The sequence below is a fragment of the Nycticebus coucang genome, chromosome 12 (assembly GCF_027406575.1).
Source record: "Nycticebus coucang isolate mNycCou1 chromosome 12, mNycCou1.pri, whole genome shotgun sequence".
Lineage (NCBI taxonomy): Eukaryota > Metazoa > Chordata > Mammalia > Primates > Lorisidae > Nycticebus > Nycticebus coucang.
The window spans coordinates 89,164,903-89,179,667 of NC_069791.1; the positions used below are offsets into that span (position 1 = coordinate 89,164,903).

Here is a 14,765-nt window from a genome sequence, read left to right on the forward strand (position 1 = left end):
AACACCAGGCACACACCCCCTTTATGCCAACCACAGGGCATGTGCTTTCTGAAATAACTCCACAGGCCCAGCCAACTTGATTTCCCCATCCCGTGGCCTGCCGGGTCCCGGAAACTGACCGCTGCTTCAGTTCTGGAGCAGCTGGCCTTTGCCCAGAAAGCTTAGCACCCCTAGATGGCGCTGCTGCTCAAACTTAAGCTATCAGACAGGAGCAAATTCAGGACAAATGAACAAACTCTGGAGCAAAAGCCACCAACCAGCCTCTTCTGAAACAGATTTCCTCTGCTATCTGGGAAATATTTTCTAAACCTCCCTTAAACAGAGGAGCTTTGAAAAACAAGACAACTCCAAAGCAAATCATCACCTTACTAGCTCTGTGGCTTTGGACAAGTTACAAATAATATTAATTAATATAACTATGTCCCAAGTGTTGCATGGGACACACTTATAGTAAAAAATTATTTCTTGTTTATCTGAAATTCAAACTTAACTGAGCATCTGTATTTTTATCCGCTAAATCAGCAACACTACTTCCGGGCCTCAGTCTTCCCATCTGAAAAATGGGATGAGAGTAGGGCTTACCATGTAGGATTGTGAACAGGGATTAAGTGAGTGGGTAAAGTGTTTTCAATAGTGCCTAGCATACAATAAGTGCTCAGTGGTACCATCTATTACTCTTTATCCTGAATGAGTGGAATAATGATTTACTTAATGTCTGTCCCCCAAGAATAAAAGGTCCCTGTGAGTAGTAACATGACTGTCTTGTTCTCCACTAAGTCCTCACTGTTTAGAACTATGGCAGAAAGTAGATTTGAATTCATATGGTGTGCACTAGGAAAAGAAGTCATATATCTGCTAATCAGGCTAAAATAGATACATCCCAGGGGACGCCTTACTACTGGACAGAAAAGAGGCAGGCGTTACTTTTCTTGAGGTTGTCACAACTGATGAACAGGAGAAGGAAAGCAGATGCCATGTGGGGCCAACAGTAGACAATCAGCTCTCTGAGTGTAGTCATGATGTGAATGTTGGTTGGCATTTTCATGTTTTGTTAAAATGTAAGTAAAAATTGAAACACAATCTGTCAGAACTGTATTCCTCAGTTAGTGATGTTGAGTGGCTTCTTTGCTAAGCCTGGTAATAGTTTTTGAATACTGAAAGAGTATTTCCTCAATGTGCTGTGCTATTCGCAATCTGGACGCAATGTGCCCCGCTAGGCTGATGGTCCTGCTGAAGAAGCATGTGCCGTCCAGTTTACCACAGTCCACACCCTGCCCCAGTACCCCGTAAGGCAAATAGTCTTTGTCACCTATCAACATGCTTGTGCAGTTCTTTTCTCTGTAGTAGAGTTAAAAGGAAGAAAAATATTTCTTGGACCCATGATTAAGAGACCGATAATTATACCCAAATATCCACTGTCTCTCTGTTCGTTTTATCAACAGAACTCCTCAAAGTTAGCTGTGTACACAGCTCTTTTGCAATACGAGGTGACTAAGGCATGTGAGCCAATGGAATTCGAGCAGACAAAATTGTGTGACTTGCCAGTCACATTATCAGAAAACGAGACGCCTACCCTTCACTTCCTCTCCTCACTCCCCTGGATTGGAGAACAAATATGGTTCATTTGAGATCTCTGATCTCCCACCAATACAATAAATTGCTTTGGTTTCTGTAATGTGGGGTCTCTTTGTTACAGTATCTCAGCCTATGCCCTAACACTCCTTGTCTCCATCAAAAGTTGGAAAGTAAAAGAAAGTCCAAAGAGTTTGTATTGTGTTTCTAGAAAAACTGGGCAAAACACTTTCCTTTGCAGAAGTAAAGAATTTCTCTACACTCAGCCAACTTCTCCAAGTGACCCAGCCCTTAAGTTTGCAATCCCTGAACATGAGAGGGGAACATATGGATAAGTCTCAGGTACACACCTGAAGGCTGGAGATGGTGAAGGGAACATTCCGTGAATTCAGGTAGGCCAGGACTTTATGGGGCAGATCTGCGGTCCACACATGGGAGCTTCAATCAAAGACAGAGGGGAGGAGGTCACAATGACAGGTTCCCCTACAAGTGGTTCTGTGCAGAGTGCCCAGGGGACAGGAGTTTAGAAAGGGGGTGCTAGGAATGAGTGCATAGAAGTGGAAGACTTCTTAACCAGGCACAGGGTTTCCAACTGTAGGAATCTGTCTGGATTCCATTCTCTCAAAGACAATTCTCGATTTCTGAGCTATACGCCACATTCTAATTCCCATAATAATCCCCTTAGGTTGACTACAATCCAAACTACTTGCTTTGGAAAGATGTCCTGACTATATTTAAGTTTCAAAAGCCGGCACCGTGTATGCCACAAGAGGCTGGAATAGCAAGGTTAAGAGTGTGGGCTCTGGCTCTAACACTTACTTGTGTGGCCTGAGGCAATTTGATAAATTTTCTTGCGCTCCAATTTCCCTTTCTATGAAATATGGCCAAAAATGGTGAAAATTAAATTTAGCCACACATAAATTGCTTAAGACAGTCTCCAACACATAGTAGATCCTCACTATAACAGCCTTTTATAATCCCCCATTTGTTATAAATAGAGGGATGGATGGATGGAAATTAATGAATAAGTAAAATATTTAGCCTAAAAGAATATATCCAAAACTATCAATCAGCATTATCTTTGAGAGAGAAGTAGTTACTGGGAATCTTTAACATAATTCACTGTCCCTGACAGGGGGGGTCCCAAGTTCCCACATCTCTTCTCCTTCATAGAATTCATCATGTTAGAATTATTTGTTAATAGCAGCCTTTCCACAATACTATCTGGCTCACAGGCGTGTGCAGCACATGGCCCGACAGTGAAGGGAGCGGGCGCTGGATCCAAGCTGCTGGTCCCCATTCCAGCTCTGGTCTTTTCATCCTGCTGTGTGGACCACAGCTGCCATGATGCTCCTTCCCTGGGCCTCAGTTTCACTATTCTGTCCAATGGGATAACAAGAAGACCTACCCTTCTACTTGTCAGGATCAAATGTGTTTCTATAAACCAGCCCTTAGCATAGTACTGACACTCAATAGCTTTTGGCTCTTATGCTGGAGCAGAGAAGGAATAAAGGTTTGTGGAACAAGGGCGTTGACTTTTTTAAAACTTCTGCATTGGTTGGCATTTGTAATGAGCATGTATGATTCTATAATTAAGCAATATCCGTTACAAATTTTTATTAAAAGTCTATCCCATCCCTTCCTCTTTCTTGGAGGGCAGGTTACCTGTGAAACTGTATGAGATCCAGTAATGCTACAATGGAATAAAATGAAAAGACAACTTAAAAATCACTCCACAGAGATCACAGCCGCATTCTGTTTGAAATTCTTAGAAGCAGCGAATGGAGACAGAGGGGGCACATTACCATTCAGATAGCTTCCATCTATTATTTCTTCCTAAAAGGCAGAGAGATAACATCAAGTATCACCTCCAAAAGTTGGCAGTTCCAGGAGAGGGAATTTTGATTAAAAGAAAATGGAATACTCACTGCCATTTTTTGCAACAACGGATGCAAATCTGTAAGAAAACCATTGAATATATAACTAGAATTGAATTGTGTGACCTTCAAAAATACAAATTTGCATTGCAAAAAAAGCCCCCCCCCAAAGAAAGCCACTCATAAAGGAAATTTTTAGTGAGTTCTAATTATATTTGTGTTCAATGTGAAAGAGCCTTGATTTGAAAAACTTTTTTAGAATAATCATTAAAAATGACCACACACACACACACACACACACACACACTCACTCAAACATCTTAAGACATCAAGTACCTAAATTGACCTATTCCACAATATACCCACAACATACCCAACATAAACCATGAAGGGTTCCCGCAATACTTACCCGCACTGGAATCTAGAACTCTCTGACTGGCCACTCCATGGCTCAGAAAAAGAAAAAGGAAGAGGGAGTATGTCATTGATTCCTGACACATTCTCCTGCAGTGAAGTCAAGCATAAAACTGGCTCAGGTTTGGTTTTTTACATATATTTAAGGACATTCAAAAGACAAAAGAGAAACACAAGTAAACCCAGATCCCCTGAACCTTGAGAAAACAATTTTAGAATTCCATCAACTTTGTTCCATTTAAATCTCTAGTCTAGTCTAAGACACATCATTCTCTCCGTGGTGACTGCAAATGGCCTATTTTTCATCTTACCACCATCTTCGGACCCCTCGATCCAGCAAAGAGGAGTGTTCACAGGATTATGAACCTTTGCCTACAGGTCTTTATGTGAACAGTAGTTTTCACTTTTCTGGGATAAATGCCTAAGATTTTAATTGCTGGGATGTATGTGAAGTCAATACTTAATTTTATAAGAAACTATAAAACTAGAACCAATCCAAATGTCCTTCACTGGGTGAAGTTAAACTAACTGTGGCATATCCAGGCCATAGAACACTACTCCGCAATAAAAAGGAACAAAAAAATTGATAGATGTAACAATATGAATGGACCTAAAGGGAATTACATTGAGTTGAAAAAGTCAATCAACCAAGGTTATATAGGCTAAGCGCCCGTAGTTCAGTGGTTAGGGCGCCAAACACACACATGGGGGCTGGCGAGTTCAAACCTGGCCCAGGCTTGCTAAACAACGACAATTGCAACAAAAAGTAGCTGGGCACGTGGTACCAGCTACTTGGGAGGCTGAGGCAAGAGAATCGCTTAAGCCCAAGAGTTTGAGGTTGCTGTGAGCTGTGACACCACAGCACTCTACCAAAAAAAAAAAAGGCTATATACATGTGCTGATGACATTTATAAACGTTAAGGTTAACATTCTTGAAATAAAATTATAGAAATGGAGAACAGATTAGTGTCTGGGAAGAAGGAGATGTGGCTATTAAGAGAAGCATGAAGAACACTTGTGATCATGGGACAGTTCAGGTGTTGATGGGGGTGGTTGTTACAGGCATCTGCACGCATGATGAAATTGAAGAAAACTATACAAAAATATCGACAAGGAAGTACATGTAAAACTGATGAATCTGAATAAGCCCTGAGAATCGTACCATGAATTCCTGAATTTGATATTGTACTATTGTTATAATATTGGGGGAAACTGAGTACACGGGGATATTACTTTTGTAACTTCCTGTGAATGTATAGAGCTTTCAAAATTTAAGAACAAAAGTTAGTTCCAGTGTTCTATACCACTGTAGGATAAATACAGTTAACAATTAAAGATTGTAAGGGGTGGCGCCTGTGGCTCAGTGGGTAGGGTGCCAGCCCCATATACCGAGGGTGGCAGGTTCAAACCCGCCCAGGCCCAAATGCAACAACAACAACAATTAAAGATTGTATAGTTCCAAGCAGCTAGAAGGAAGATATTGAATGCTCCCCAACATAAAGAAACGACCAAGTTTGAGATGATGGCTATGCTATTACCCTGATCTGATCACTATACACTGTATGTGTCAAAACCTCAGTATGTACTCCATAAGTATATGCAATTATTATATGTTAATTAAAAATAAAATAAAAAATACATTTTAAAACACATTCATCATTTGCGTAAGAAAAGGGATAAACCGCATATATATGCAATAACATGAATGAACCTCAGAAACATGTTGGTCAAAACAAGCCAGTCACTGGCTTGGCGCCCGTAGTACAGTGGTTATAGCGCCGGCCACATATACTGGGGATGGTGGGTTTGAACCTGGCCTGGGCCAGCTAAACAACTGCAACAAAAAAATAGCTGGGCATTGTGGCGGGCACCTGTAGTCCCAACTACTAGGGAGGCTGAGGCAGGAGAATCGCTTAAGCCCAAGAGTTTGAGGTTGCTGTGAGCTATGACGCCACAGCACTCTACCGAGGGTGACATAGTGAGACTCTGTCTCAAAAAAAAAAAAAAGAAAAGAAAAAGAAAAACCAAGTCAGTCACAAAAAAGTACATAATGCATGATCCATTTCTATGAAACTCTAGATTTACAGAATAATCCACAGTGACAGAAAACAGATCAGGAGTTGCCTGAGGCATTACTAGGGTATAATAGGAGGAATTTATTGCAAAAGGGCATGAGGGAACCTTTGGGGTGATGGAAATTTCCACATCTTGAACTATTTTCATATCAGATACATACATTTATCAAATCTCATTGAATGGTATATTTTAAATCTATGTATTTTACCATGTGTAAATTATACCTCACAAAAATTAATCTCAAACAAGAAAGGGAAAAGCATGGACTGTGGAGCCAGACTACCAGGTTTGAATCTGAAATCCCATCGCCACCATTTACTAGCTGAAGGCAGACAAGTTGCTTAACCTATTTGTGCTTCAATTTGCTCATCTATAAAATGGGGTTTATAATGGTACCCACATCATGGTGTCATACGAGGAAATCACTTTTAGAACAGGGCTCTATATATGGGTTTATTAAATAAGCAAAGAAGCCGGATTGCTGTGTTCAAAATTTAAATCTACCCTCCTTTCATCACCCTTGGGATAAAGCCCAAAACATTTTCAATGGCCTTATCACCCTCCTTTTTGCCCCTCTCTCCCCAAGGCACTTACTCAGGCTGTCTGTCCATTCCCTTAGTGTGACACTCCTCCCCAAATCAACACCCTCTCACAGATGTTCCTCTACCCAGTAGGCTTCCCCTTCCCTCTTTGCCTGCCTAACATCAACTCATTGTAAATCTCAAGTCTTCAATGAAGCTTGGCCAGAAAAAAGGCCAATACTTCTCTTACAGCACCAAGCACAATTATAATACATATTTATCCTTGTGCAATTATTTCATGCATTCATTTGCCAAATGTTTATTGAGCACCAATACGTGCCAGGCATTTCTATGCTCTCGAGATACAGCAATTTACAAAACTAAGTCCCTGCTGATATACTGGGGTGAGCCAGGCAGAAAATAAATCAATAATCAAATAAGTATATTATGTCAGGCAAGGATGTGTGCTAGAGAGAAAATTAAATAGGGCAAGAGAAGGACAGTGACGGAGTAGGTCCTATGCTAGACCGTGTGCTTAGGGAGACCTGAGAAGATGGTATTAAGTGGCGATCTGGGGAAGGAAAGTTCCGGAAAGAAAAAATTATAATGCAAAAGCCTTGATGTTAGGAGCACAATTTGCATATTCTTCAATAAATTGCATGAAGGGGGTGAGAGCAGTAGGAGATGTAGTTGGAGAGGTCAGGGCCAGAGCAAGTAGGACCTTGAAGGACATTGTAGTAGAAGTAATGACTTCTACTTGGAGGGGGAGGAAGCTACTGAAAGGATATCAGCCTAGAAATGTATGCTCTGGTTTTTATTTTAACTAGATCAAGCACACTGAGTGGTCTGTCAAGAATATTCTGGAGAGAGGCAATGGCCATAGCAGGGAGAACAACCTAGGAAAGAGATGACAGCGACATAGTCACAGACAGCAGTGAGAGTGGTGAGAAGCGGTTGGATTCTGGAGGTATTTGGAAGGTAGGGCCAACATGTTATATGTAGAGAATAAAAGAAATAGAGAAGGCATAGACAGCTTACCTCCAAGATTTGGGCCTATGCCTATAGAAGGGGAAACGGGAAACCCACAAAGTTGCAAATTTGAGGAAGGATCCCTAGACCTCAGTCTTGGACACTTGAACCTTGAAATGCCTATTAAATATTAATAGATGATCGGCCATAGCAAGTAAGTAGTTTGATGTTTGAGTCTACAGTTTAGGAGAGAGGTCCACACTAAACCTATTAGGCAGAGAAGTTCAGCATATATGTAAATCTGTAAAATGGATCAGATCACCAAGAAAGTAAACACAGGGAGAAACCACGTAAGTTTTAAAGGCTGAGACCCAGGGAACCTCATTGTCAAGATGTTGGGTACACTAGAAACAACCCACAAAATCAAGACTGTGGAAAACTCTCCAAAACAACCAACCTACTTTCTTCAGCCAATATATTACAGAGAGAAAGAGGGAGAAAAAAGAGGTGGGGGGGAAGCACAAGTATAGTCTTTTAAAAAAAATTCTTATTAAGAGATACATGAATCACTTGTATAGACTTTATTTAAATTCAAACACATCATAATAAAAAATATGAAACAACTGGGAAAATATGAGCCCTGCTGGAATACCTGAAGATTTTAAAGAATTATTGTTAAGTTTTAAGTTTGATACTAGAACCATGGTTATATTTTTAAAGGAATCCTCATCTTTTAAAGGTGGGGGTGGTCAGCAAACTACAACCAACAGGCCAACTTCAAACAGCTGCCCGATTTTGTGTAATTTATAAGCTAAAACTGGTTTTTACATTGTTTAAATGGGTTTCAAAAATCAAAATCATATTTCTTGACACATGAAGTTTTCATGGATGAAATGTAATTTTAGTGTGTATAAATAAAGTTTTATTAGAACACACCCATGCTGTTCATTTAAGTAGTATTGATGGCAAAGTTGAGTACTTAAGGTCAGAGATTGGAAGATCTTGAAAGCCAAAAATATTTATTCCCTGTTTCTTTACAGGAAAAGTTTGCCAGCCCCTCCATTAGAGCTACGGGAGAAATGAGGGGATGTTTGGGGTTGCCTCCAAAATAATGCTGGAGGAGGGAGATAGGTGGGAAGGGGCCACAGATGAAGCAAGATTGGGCTGACCATTGTTGAAGCCAGATGCTAGGGGAAGGGGATTCATTATATTCTTTTTTTTCTTTTGTAGAGACAGCGTCTCACTTTATGGCCCTTGGTAGAGTGCCATGGCCTCACACGGCTCACAGCAACCTCCAACTCCTGGGCTTAAGCGATTCTCTTGCCTCAGCCTCCCAAGCAGCTGGGACTACAGGGGCCTGCCACAACACCCGGCTATTTTTTGGTTGCAGTTTGGCGGGGGCCGGGTTTGAACCCGCCACCCTCGGTATATGGGGCCGGCACCTTACCGACTGAGCCACAGGCGCCGCCCTATATTCTTTTATGTCTACTTAAATTTTCCACATGACATTGCTTAGAAAGGAAGAGCAAAACAAATAAGTGTGTTTTTAACAAAAGAGGTTAGGTAGATAAGGAGGAAGCTTAAAAGGGAGCTGAGAGCAGTGGGAAGGTGGGGTTGGTGTCCTTGAGGTTAGGTGGAGAAAGGGAAGTGTCAGAAGCTGCAGGAAGGTCAAGTCAGATGAGGACTGAGAATTGCACTTTGCTTCACCAGACTCCCCGATGGCTGGTACCCCAATTACTTGATACCAGCGTCTTCCGATAATAATAGAAAATTTCCCTGTGAAAGGGAACCCCATAATGCCCGCCCATGGTCTCCTGAAATTATTTTATAGGCATCCCAGCATTCTTTACTACAGACCTCCCTGGTATTGTCTCATTTGTTATGAACATGGGTCATTTTTCCTCCACAGAAAATTTACCTCTACAACTTGCTTTAAAAACAATGACGCTCATCTTACTGCCGGGGGCAAAAAGGGACAGTGCAACTTTTGAAATCTCCGAGACCCCAAGCCCGTGCATTCTAACAGGTTTTGAGCAAATTGTATCCCACAGCCCTTTGTGTATGCTTCTCGCCCACTGTCGCCACCAGGGAGCTGCTATGCTCAACTCTAATAATTAAAGTCTTCCTGGGTTTGGGTCTTTTTTGGCTTTGGGGAACCTTTGGCCCTTTTTTCTCCCTTCCCTTTGGGGAGCTGCCCTGGGGCATTGGCCTCATTCACAATTCTCCATTTCCCCAGACAATGAGGCTTCTTGTGCTTATTGCTATGGTCCCTCCATTAACTCTAGGGAGAGTGTACGGTTACCGAAACAGATGCCCCTCTCTCTGCTGCACATAATGTCTCCGTTCCAAGGAAACTCCAGCCCATCACCAGTTCAGGATTTGGTTTTAATTAAAAGCCCTTTGGGTCACTCTCTTTTAGCAGATTGGCCAAAAACACTAAAAGGACTGGGCAGGGTAATGGCGATTCGGGGGTGGATCGCTTTCTCTATGGGCCCCACCCCTGCCTCACCAAAAGGCTCCCCTGTTGTAGAAGGGTAGAAATCAGGCAGGCAAGGATTCCTTTGGTGAAAGCTAAATGAAAACAATAACCACAAACTTGAAATGAAAACAGCGTCCTGAGAAGCTGAGAGAGTCAGGACAAACATCTGAACCGTGAGAGTTTGTTACTTCCCAGCTGCCTGAGAACTCGGGACTTTACATTTTAAAGTCCAGAAAAGTTTTGGGCAAACCAAGACTAGTCAGTCAGGCTGGGGTTCAGAGACAGGTTGTCTCTTATGAAACTTGAAAAGATGCTAGAAGCTTCCCCCTCCTAGCATCCCAGACACAGCCCAGTAATTCGCATTACAGGGAGTTCCACTGTCTACAGAGAAGCCCCACTTAAGGTCTGTATCACGAGGACACACACATGATCCTGCAGAACTAATGGGAAGATTATTCACACACACACACACACACACAAAATGCCATTTTATGACTATTAATGCAAAATAGGCAAATATGTCTGGCTTGTAGAAGACTATCCAGACTTAACTAGATGTGTGTTTAATTTCAAACACTTGGTGTGGGGATGGCCCAGTTCACAAGATTTCAGATGTCAAGGGCATGGGTACTTGGTGAGGTGAGGGTACTGGAGGTGAGGAGGTCTAGCTCTTGCCCCACCTCTGCCCCGAATGGTAAGTCTTTAGGCACAGCATTCCCCTCCTCCTCTCTCAGCCTTAGGAGAGCAAACGGAAAGCTTTGGATTCATTGAGGAAGGGAAGGAAAAGATAAGAAGAAACTCATCTTCCATGTGCTAGGCAACATGCCAAGCCCTCCCTGTCATTTCCTCTTTCAGTCAGCCCTGGAGCTTTACTTTACTTAGTCTTATAGATGAGCTCAGTGGGCATGAAAGGTCACACAGCGAGCAAATGGCAGATAGGGGCTCTGATGCCAGCTTGGCTCCTTAATTACTAGAATCCTACCTATATTTCATTAAACCTATATTTAATGAAAGAACTAAATATATGCCCCTCTAATATGCATCGTCTTGCTTAATTCCTGTAGAATCTTGAAGGCAAATATCACTACGCCCATGTCATGGATGGGGATATGATGGGATGGAGATATTCTAAATCAAATGATCTGCCCAAGGTCATGCAGCTACACAGTGGCAGAACTTGCTGGCACACCCAGTTCTAGGTGATTCTAGCACTTTCTAGCTATGTCAGCCAGCCTCCCTGTGCAGCAGCCCTGACCCTAAAACTCCAGATGGCTGATGACACCCCAGGGATAGGAGCCCCAGCTTTCATCTGGACCACCCATTACTACCTGTTTGCTATTGGGCAAATTCCCTGACCTCTCTGGGCTTGCATCTTCTCCTCTGTGCAGTAGGGGGTAGCACCAGCACCTCCCTATCAAAGACTAAACATTTTCTAAGTTCAGAAATTTATCCAAAGCATAGTCGGTACTATTTTCTTTTTCTTTTTCTTTCTTTTTTTGGGGGGAGGAGGGGGGACAGAGTCTCACTGTGTTGCCCTGGGTAGAATGCCGTGGTGTCACTGCTCACAGCACCCTCAAACTCTCTAGCTTAAGTGATTCTCTTGCCTCAGCCTTCCAAGTAGCTGCAACTACAGGCGCCCACCACAACACCCGGCTATTTCTTTGTTGTTTTTGTCATTGTTGTTTAGCAGGCCCAGGCCAGGTTCGAACCGCCAGCCTGTGTGTATGTGGCCGGCGCCCTACCCACTGAACCACAGGCGCCGACCCTCTGTCTATTTTCTTTATCTGCATTTTCCCATTTCTTTCTCACAACAGCTATGAGGGAGGGAGGTATTACTTTTCCTTATACGTAAAATATGTAAAGCTAAGCTTTCAATGCGTAGTAGCTATTATTAGTATTGATGCTATTGTTTTTGCTGTTGCTAATACTCTACCGTCACAAAGTTGCTGCCTTCTCTGTTATTATATTACTAAGTAGGTTTGGGATCCTTTCCTCCAAGTTTCGTCACCACCACCCCCACCATGGACGCCCGCCTTTGCCCACCCTCCACCTCCTTCCCCTCCCCCTCCCCCACCGCAAGCACACCTGTGCCCCCTCCTTGGGGAGTCCCGCGTGCCCAGCGCTCGGCCCCTCGCGTCCTCCCTGGCCCTCGGTGCGCGCCTCACCTGCGGTGACCGGCTCGGCTGCACTGAGCCCGGCGGGGCGGGGCGGGGCGGGGCGGGGCCGGGACACTCCCAGGGCGCCCCTACCTAGGCTGGGTCTGCCCGGGCGCGCACTGGGAGAGGCGGGCATGGCAGTCCCTGCCTGGAGCTTCACGTCTAGACCCTAACTAACACCCTCTTCGCCACCCTTTGGGATAGCAGCGAGGCAGGGAGAATCTGGAGCTCTAAAGGCATTATCAGCAGATTGCAGTGTGGAGCCTTTATTTGGATGCAGATTCAAACCGTTGAAATAAGACAATTAGAGCAGCGTGCTGGCTGGATGATGGTTAGGTTTGTCAACGGTGTGATAATTGTAATGCGGCTCTTCTCAAGAGTCCTTATCTTTTGCGGATAACAAAACTGATATGATACCATGCCTAGAGTTTGCTTGGAAATAGTGAGAATTTAGGAATTGTGGGGTATGGATGAAACAAGATGGGCTATGTGTTGACAACTGCTGAAACTGAGTGGGGAGGGTTCATTCATTACCTTTCCTCTTTTTTATGTGATTGGAATTTTCCATAATAAAAAAAATTGTTTTAATAGTAAGACCTACAATAGATGAATACACACACGGAGTGGTAGGAAAAGACCCATCTTAAGTGTCCACCAGTAAGGAAATGGTTACATAAACATTGGTACATCAACTCTAGGGATTATGCGATCATTAAAATGGTCATTAACAAAGACCATATAATTAGAACAAGAAAATAATTTTTTTTTTTTTTTTTTTTTTTTTTTTTGTAGAGACAGAGTCTCACTGTACCGCCCTCAGGTAGAGTGCCATGGCGTCACACGGCTCACAGCAACCTCTAACTCTTGGGCTTACGCGATTCTCTTGCCTCAGCCTCCCAAGCAGCTGGGACTACAGGCGCGCGCCACAACGCCTGGCTATTTTTGTTGCAGTTTGGCCGCGGCTGGGTCCGAACCCGCCACCTTCGGCATATGGGGCCGGCGCCCTACTCACTGAGCCACAGGCGCCGCCAGAACAAGAAAATAATTTTATATCAAAACAAAAAAGCCAACTATTAAGTAAAATATGTGCGTGTGAACTTTTATTACATCTGGAAGGTAATGCATTATACTACTAAGTTTGCATGATGGGATTATGCATAACTATTTTGCATCTTTCCTAATAAAAATATAATTGTAGCCTCTAAGGATTCCTTGCAATCCTTCACATTTAATGAAACATCTCAATAGTAAGCTTTTAAGTAATTATTGAAATGCCTAATGCTGACATTAGTTTTTCAGTGCAAAAATTAAAACATTCTCTTCAGAGATGGCCAACTGTAGTGTTCTGTTGCCCCCATCTGATAGTAATTTATATAATACTAGTGTGCAGCATCTTTAAAAACATCCTTTTATCCCCAAGGTCTTGGTTTAATCTTTTAAACAAAAAGCTTATGTTCAACCTCTAAATGATGGGAAATGTCTTCCATTCCTTGTCAGCTTTTGATTTAGAAAATAGATGTCTATGAGTCTCATATGATTCGTCATGAAAAAATAAAAGTGTCTTTTCATGTTAATGTTTAAAAGCTTACAAATATATGTATATACATACAGGCATAGAAAAAAAGCCTGGAAGGGCATAAACCAAAATGTCAATAGTGGTATTCAGAGGGCTATGGGGTAGGTAAATTTTATTTTCTTCTTTTTTGCCTGTATTTTCTACGATGAAAAAGTAGAAAATATGTTTCCTTGTAATGCAGAAACCAGTAAGGCTTTATAATCATCTTATAAATAATAATAACAAGGCATTAAAATCTAGTGCTATTCTCAGTCACGGCAGCGCAGCCATTTGAAAAAGTTTTGAGGGTTCAGGGCCATTTAAAACTAATAATTTGTGTCAAATCCCAAACAGGATATAAGAAAACAGCTTTTGGGCATTCTTTCTGCTCTTTATTTTTTAGAACTTAAGAAATGCAGGCTTGGTGCCTGTAGCACAGTGGTTATGGTGACAAACACATACAGCGTGGGCCAACTAAACAACAATGACAACTGCAACAAAAAATAGCTAGGCGCTGCGGTGGAGCCTGTGGTACCAGCTACTTGGGAGGCTGAGGCAAGAGAATCACTTAAGCCCAAGAGTTTGAGGTTGCTGTGAGCTGTGATGCCATGAGGGCAACACAGTGAGACTGTCTCAAAAAAAAAAAAAAAAGGAAAGAAAAGAAAAGAAAAAGAAATGCAAATATATAAGATATTCCAATTTTGCATGTTGATTTTTGTGGAGGGGAACATCATCTATACTTTTCATTTTACATGTAAGCGACTTTGTTAACAAAAGCCTATTTAATTCGTGTGAATGTGGCATACTGACTCTAAAATCCAAAGGGAAATCTCAAGTTCTAGTTATATAATAATGTTCTCCCAATGCTGCAGAAATATAAAATTTCACAGTGAAAAATAAGTATTTTATTATCAACAAATACTGATTCCAATTCCATGATACTATTATAGATAGCAAGATACAAAGCACAATTTTACTAATAAATGAAGCCAAATGCCATCTAAGTTGTACTACAAAAACAATAATGTTGCTAGCTAGTCTACTGGTATGAAAAACAAAAACAAAAAAACAATAATGAACTAATGCAAATCAAATCAAAACCATAAGAAACCAATTTATACCTATTAGGATGCTACTCTTAAAAAC

General features: G+C 42.0%; 1 protein-coding gene across 1 annotated transcript in view; it reads right to left on the reverse strand.

The window, feature by feature from the left end:
- Positions 1 to 3,953, reverse strand: part of OTOA (otoancorin) — a 78,942-nt gene extending 74,989 nt beyond the window's left edge. The window contains exons 1-5 of the mRNA XM_053555835.1: positions 3,859 to 3,953; positions 3,501 to 3,529; positions 3,378 to 3,408; positions 3,238 to 3,265; positions 1,923 to 2,010 (exon numbers count right to left, since the gene is read on the reverse strand). Of these exons, the coding sequence (XP_053411810.1) occupies positions 1,923 to 2,010; positions 3,238 to 3,265; positions 3,378 to 3,408; positions 3,501 to 3,529; positions 3,859 to 3,949 (267 nt within the window). The 5' untranslated portion in view covers positions 3,950 to 3,953. The remainder of the gene's footprint in view (positions 1 to 1,922; positions 2,011 to 3,237; positions 3,266 to 3,377; positions 3,409 to 3,500; positions 3,530 to 3,858) is intronic.
- Positions 3,954 to 14,765: the final 10,812 nt, after the last annotated feature.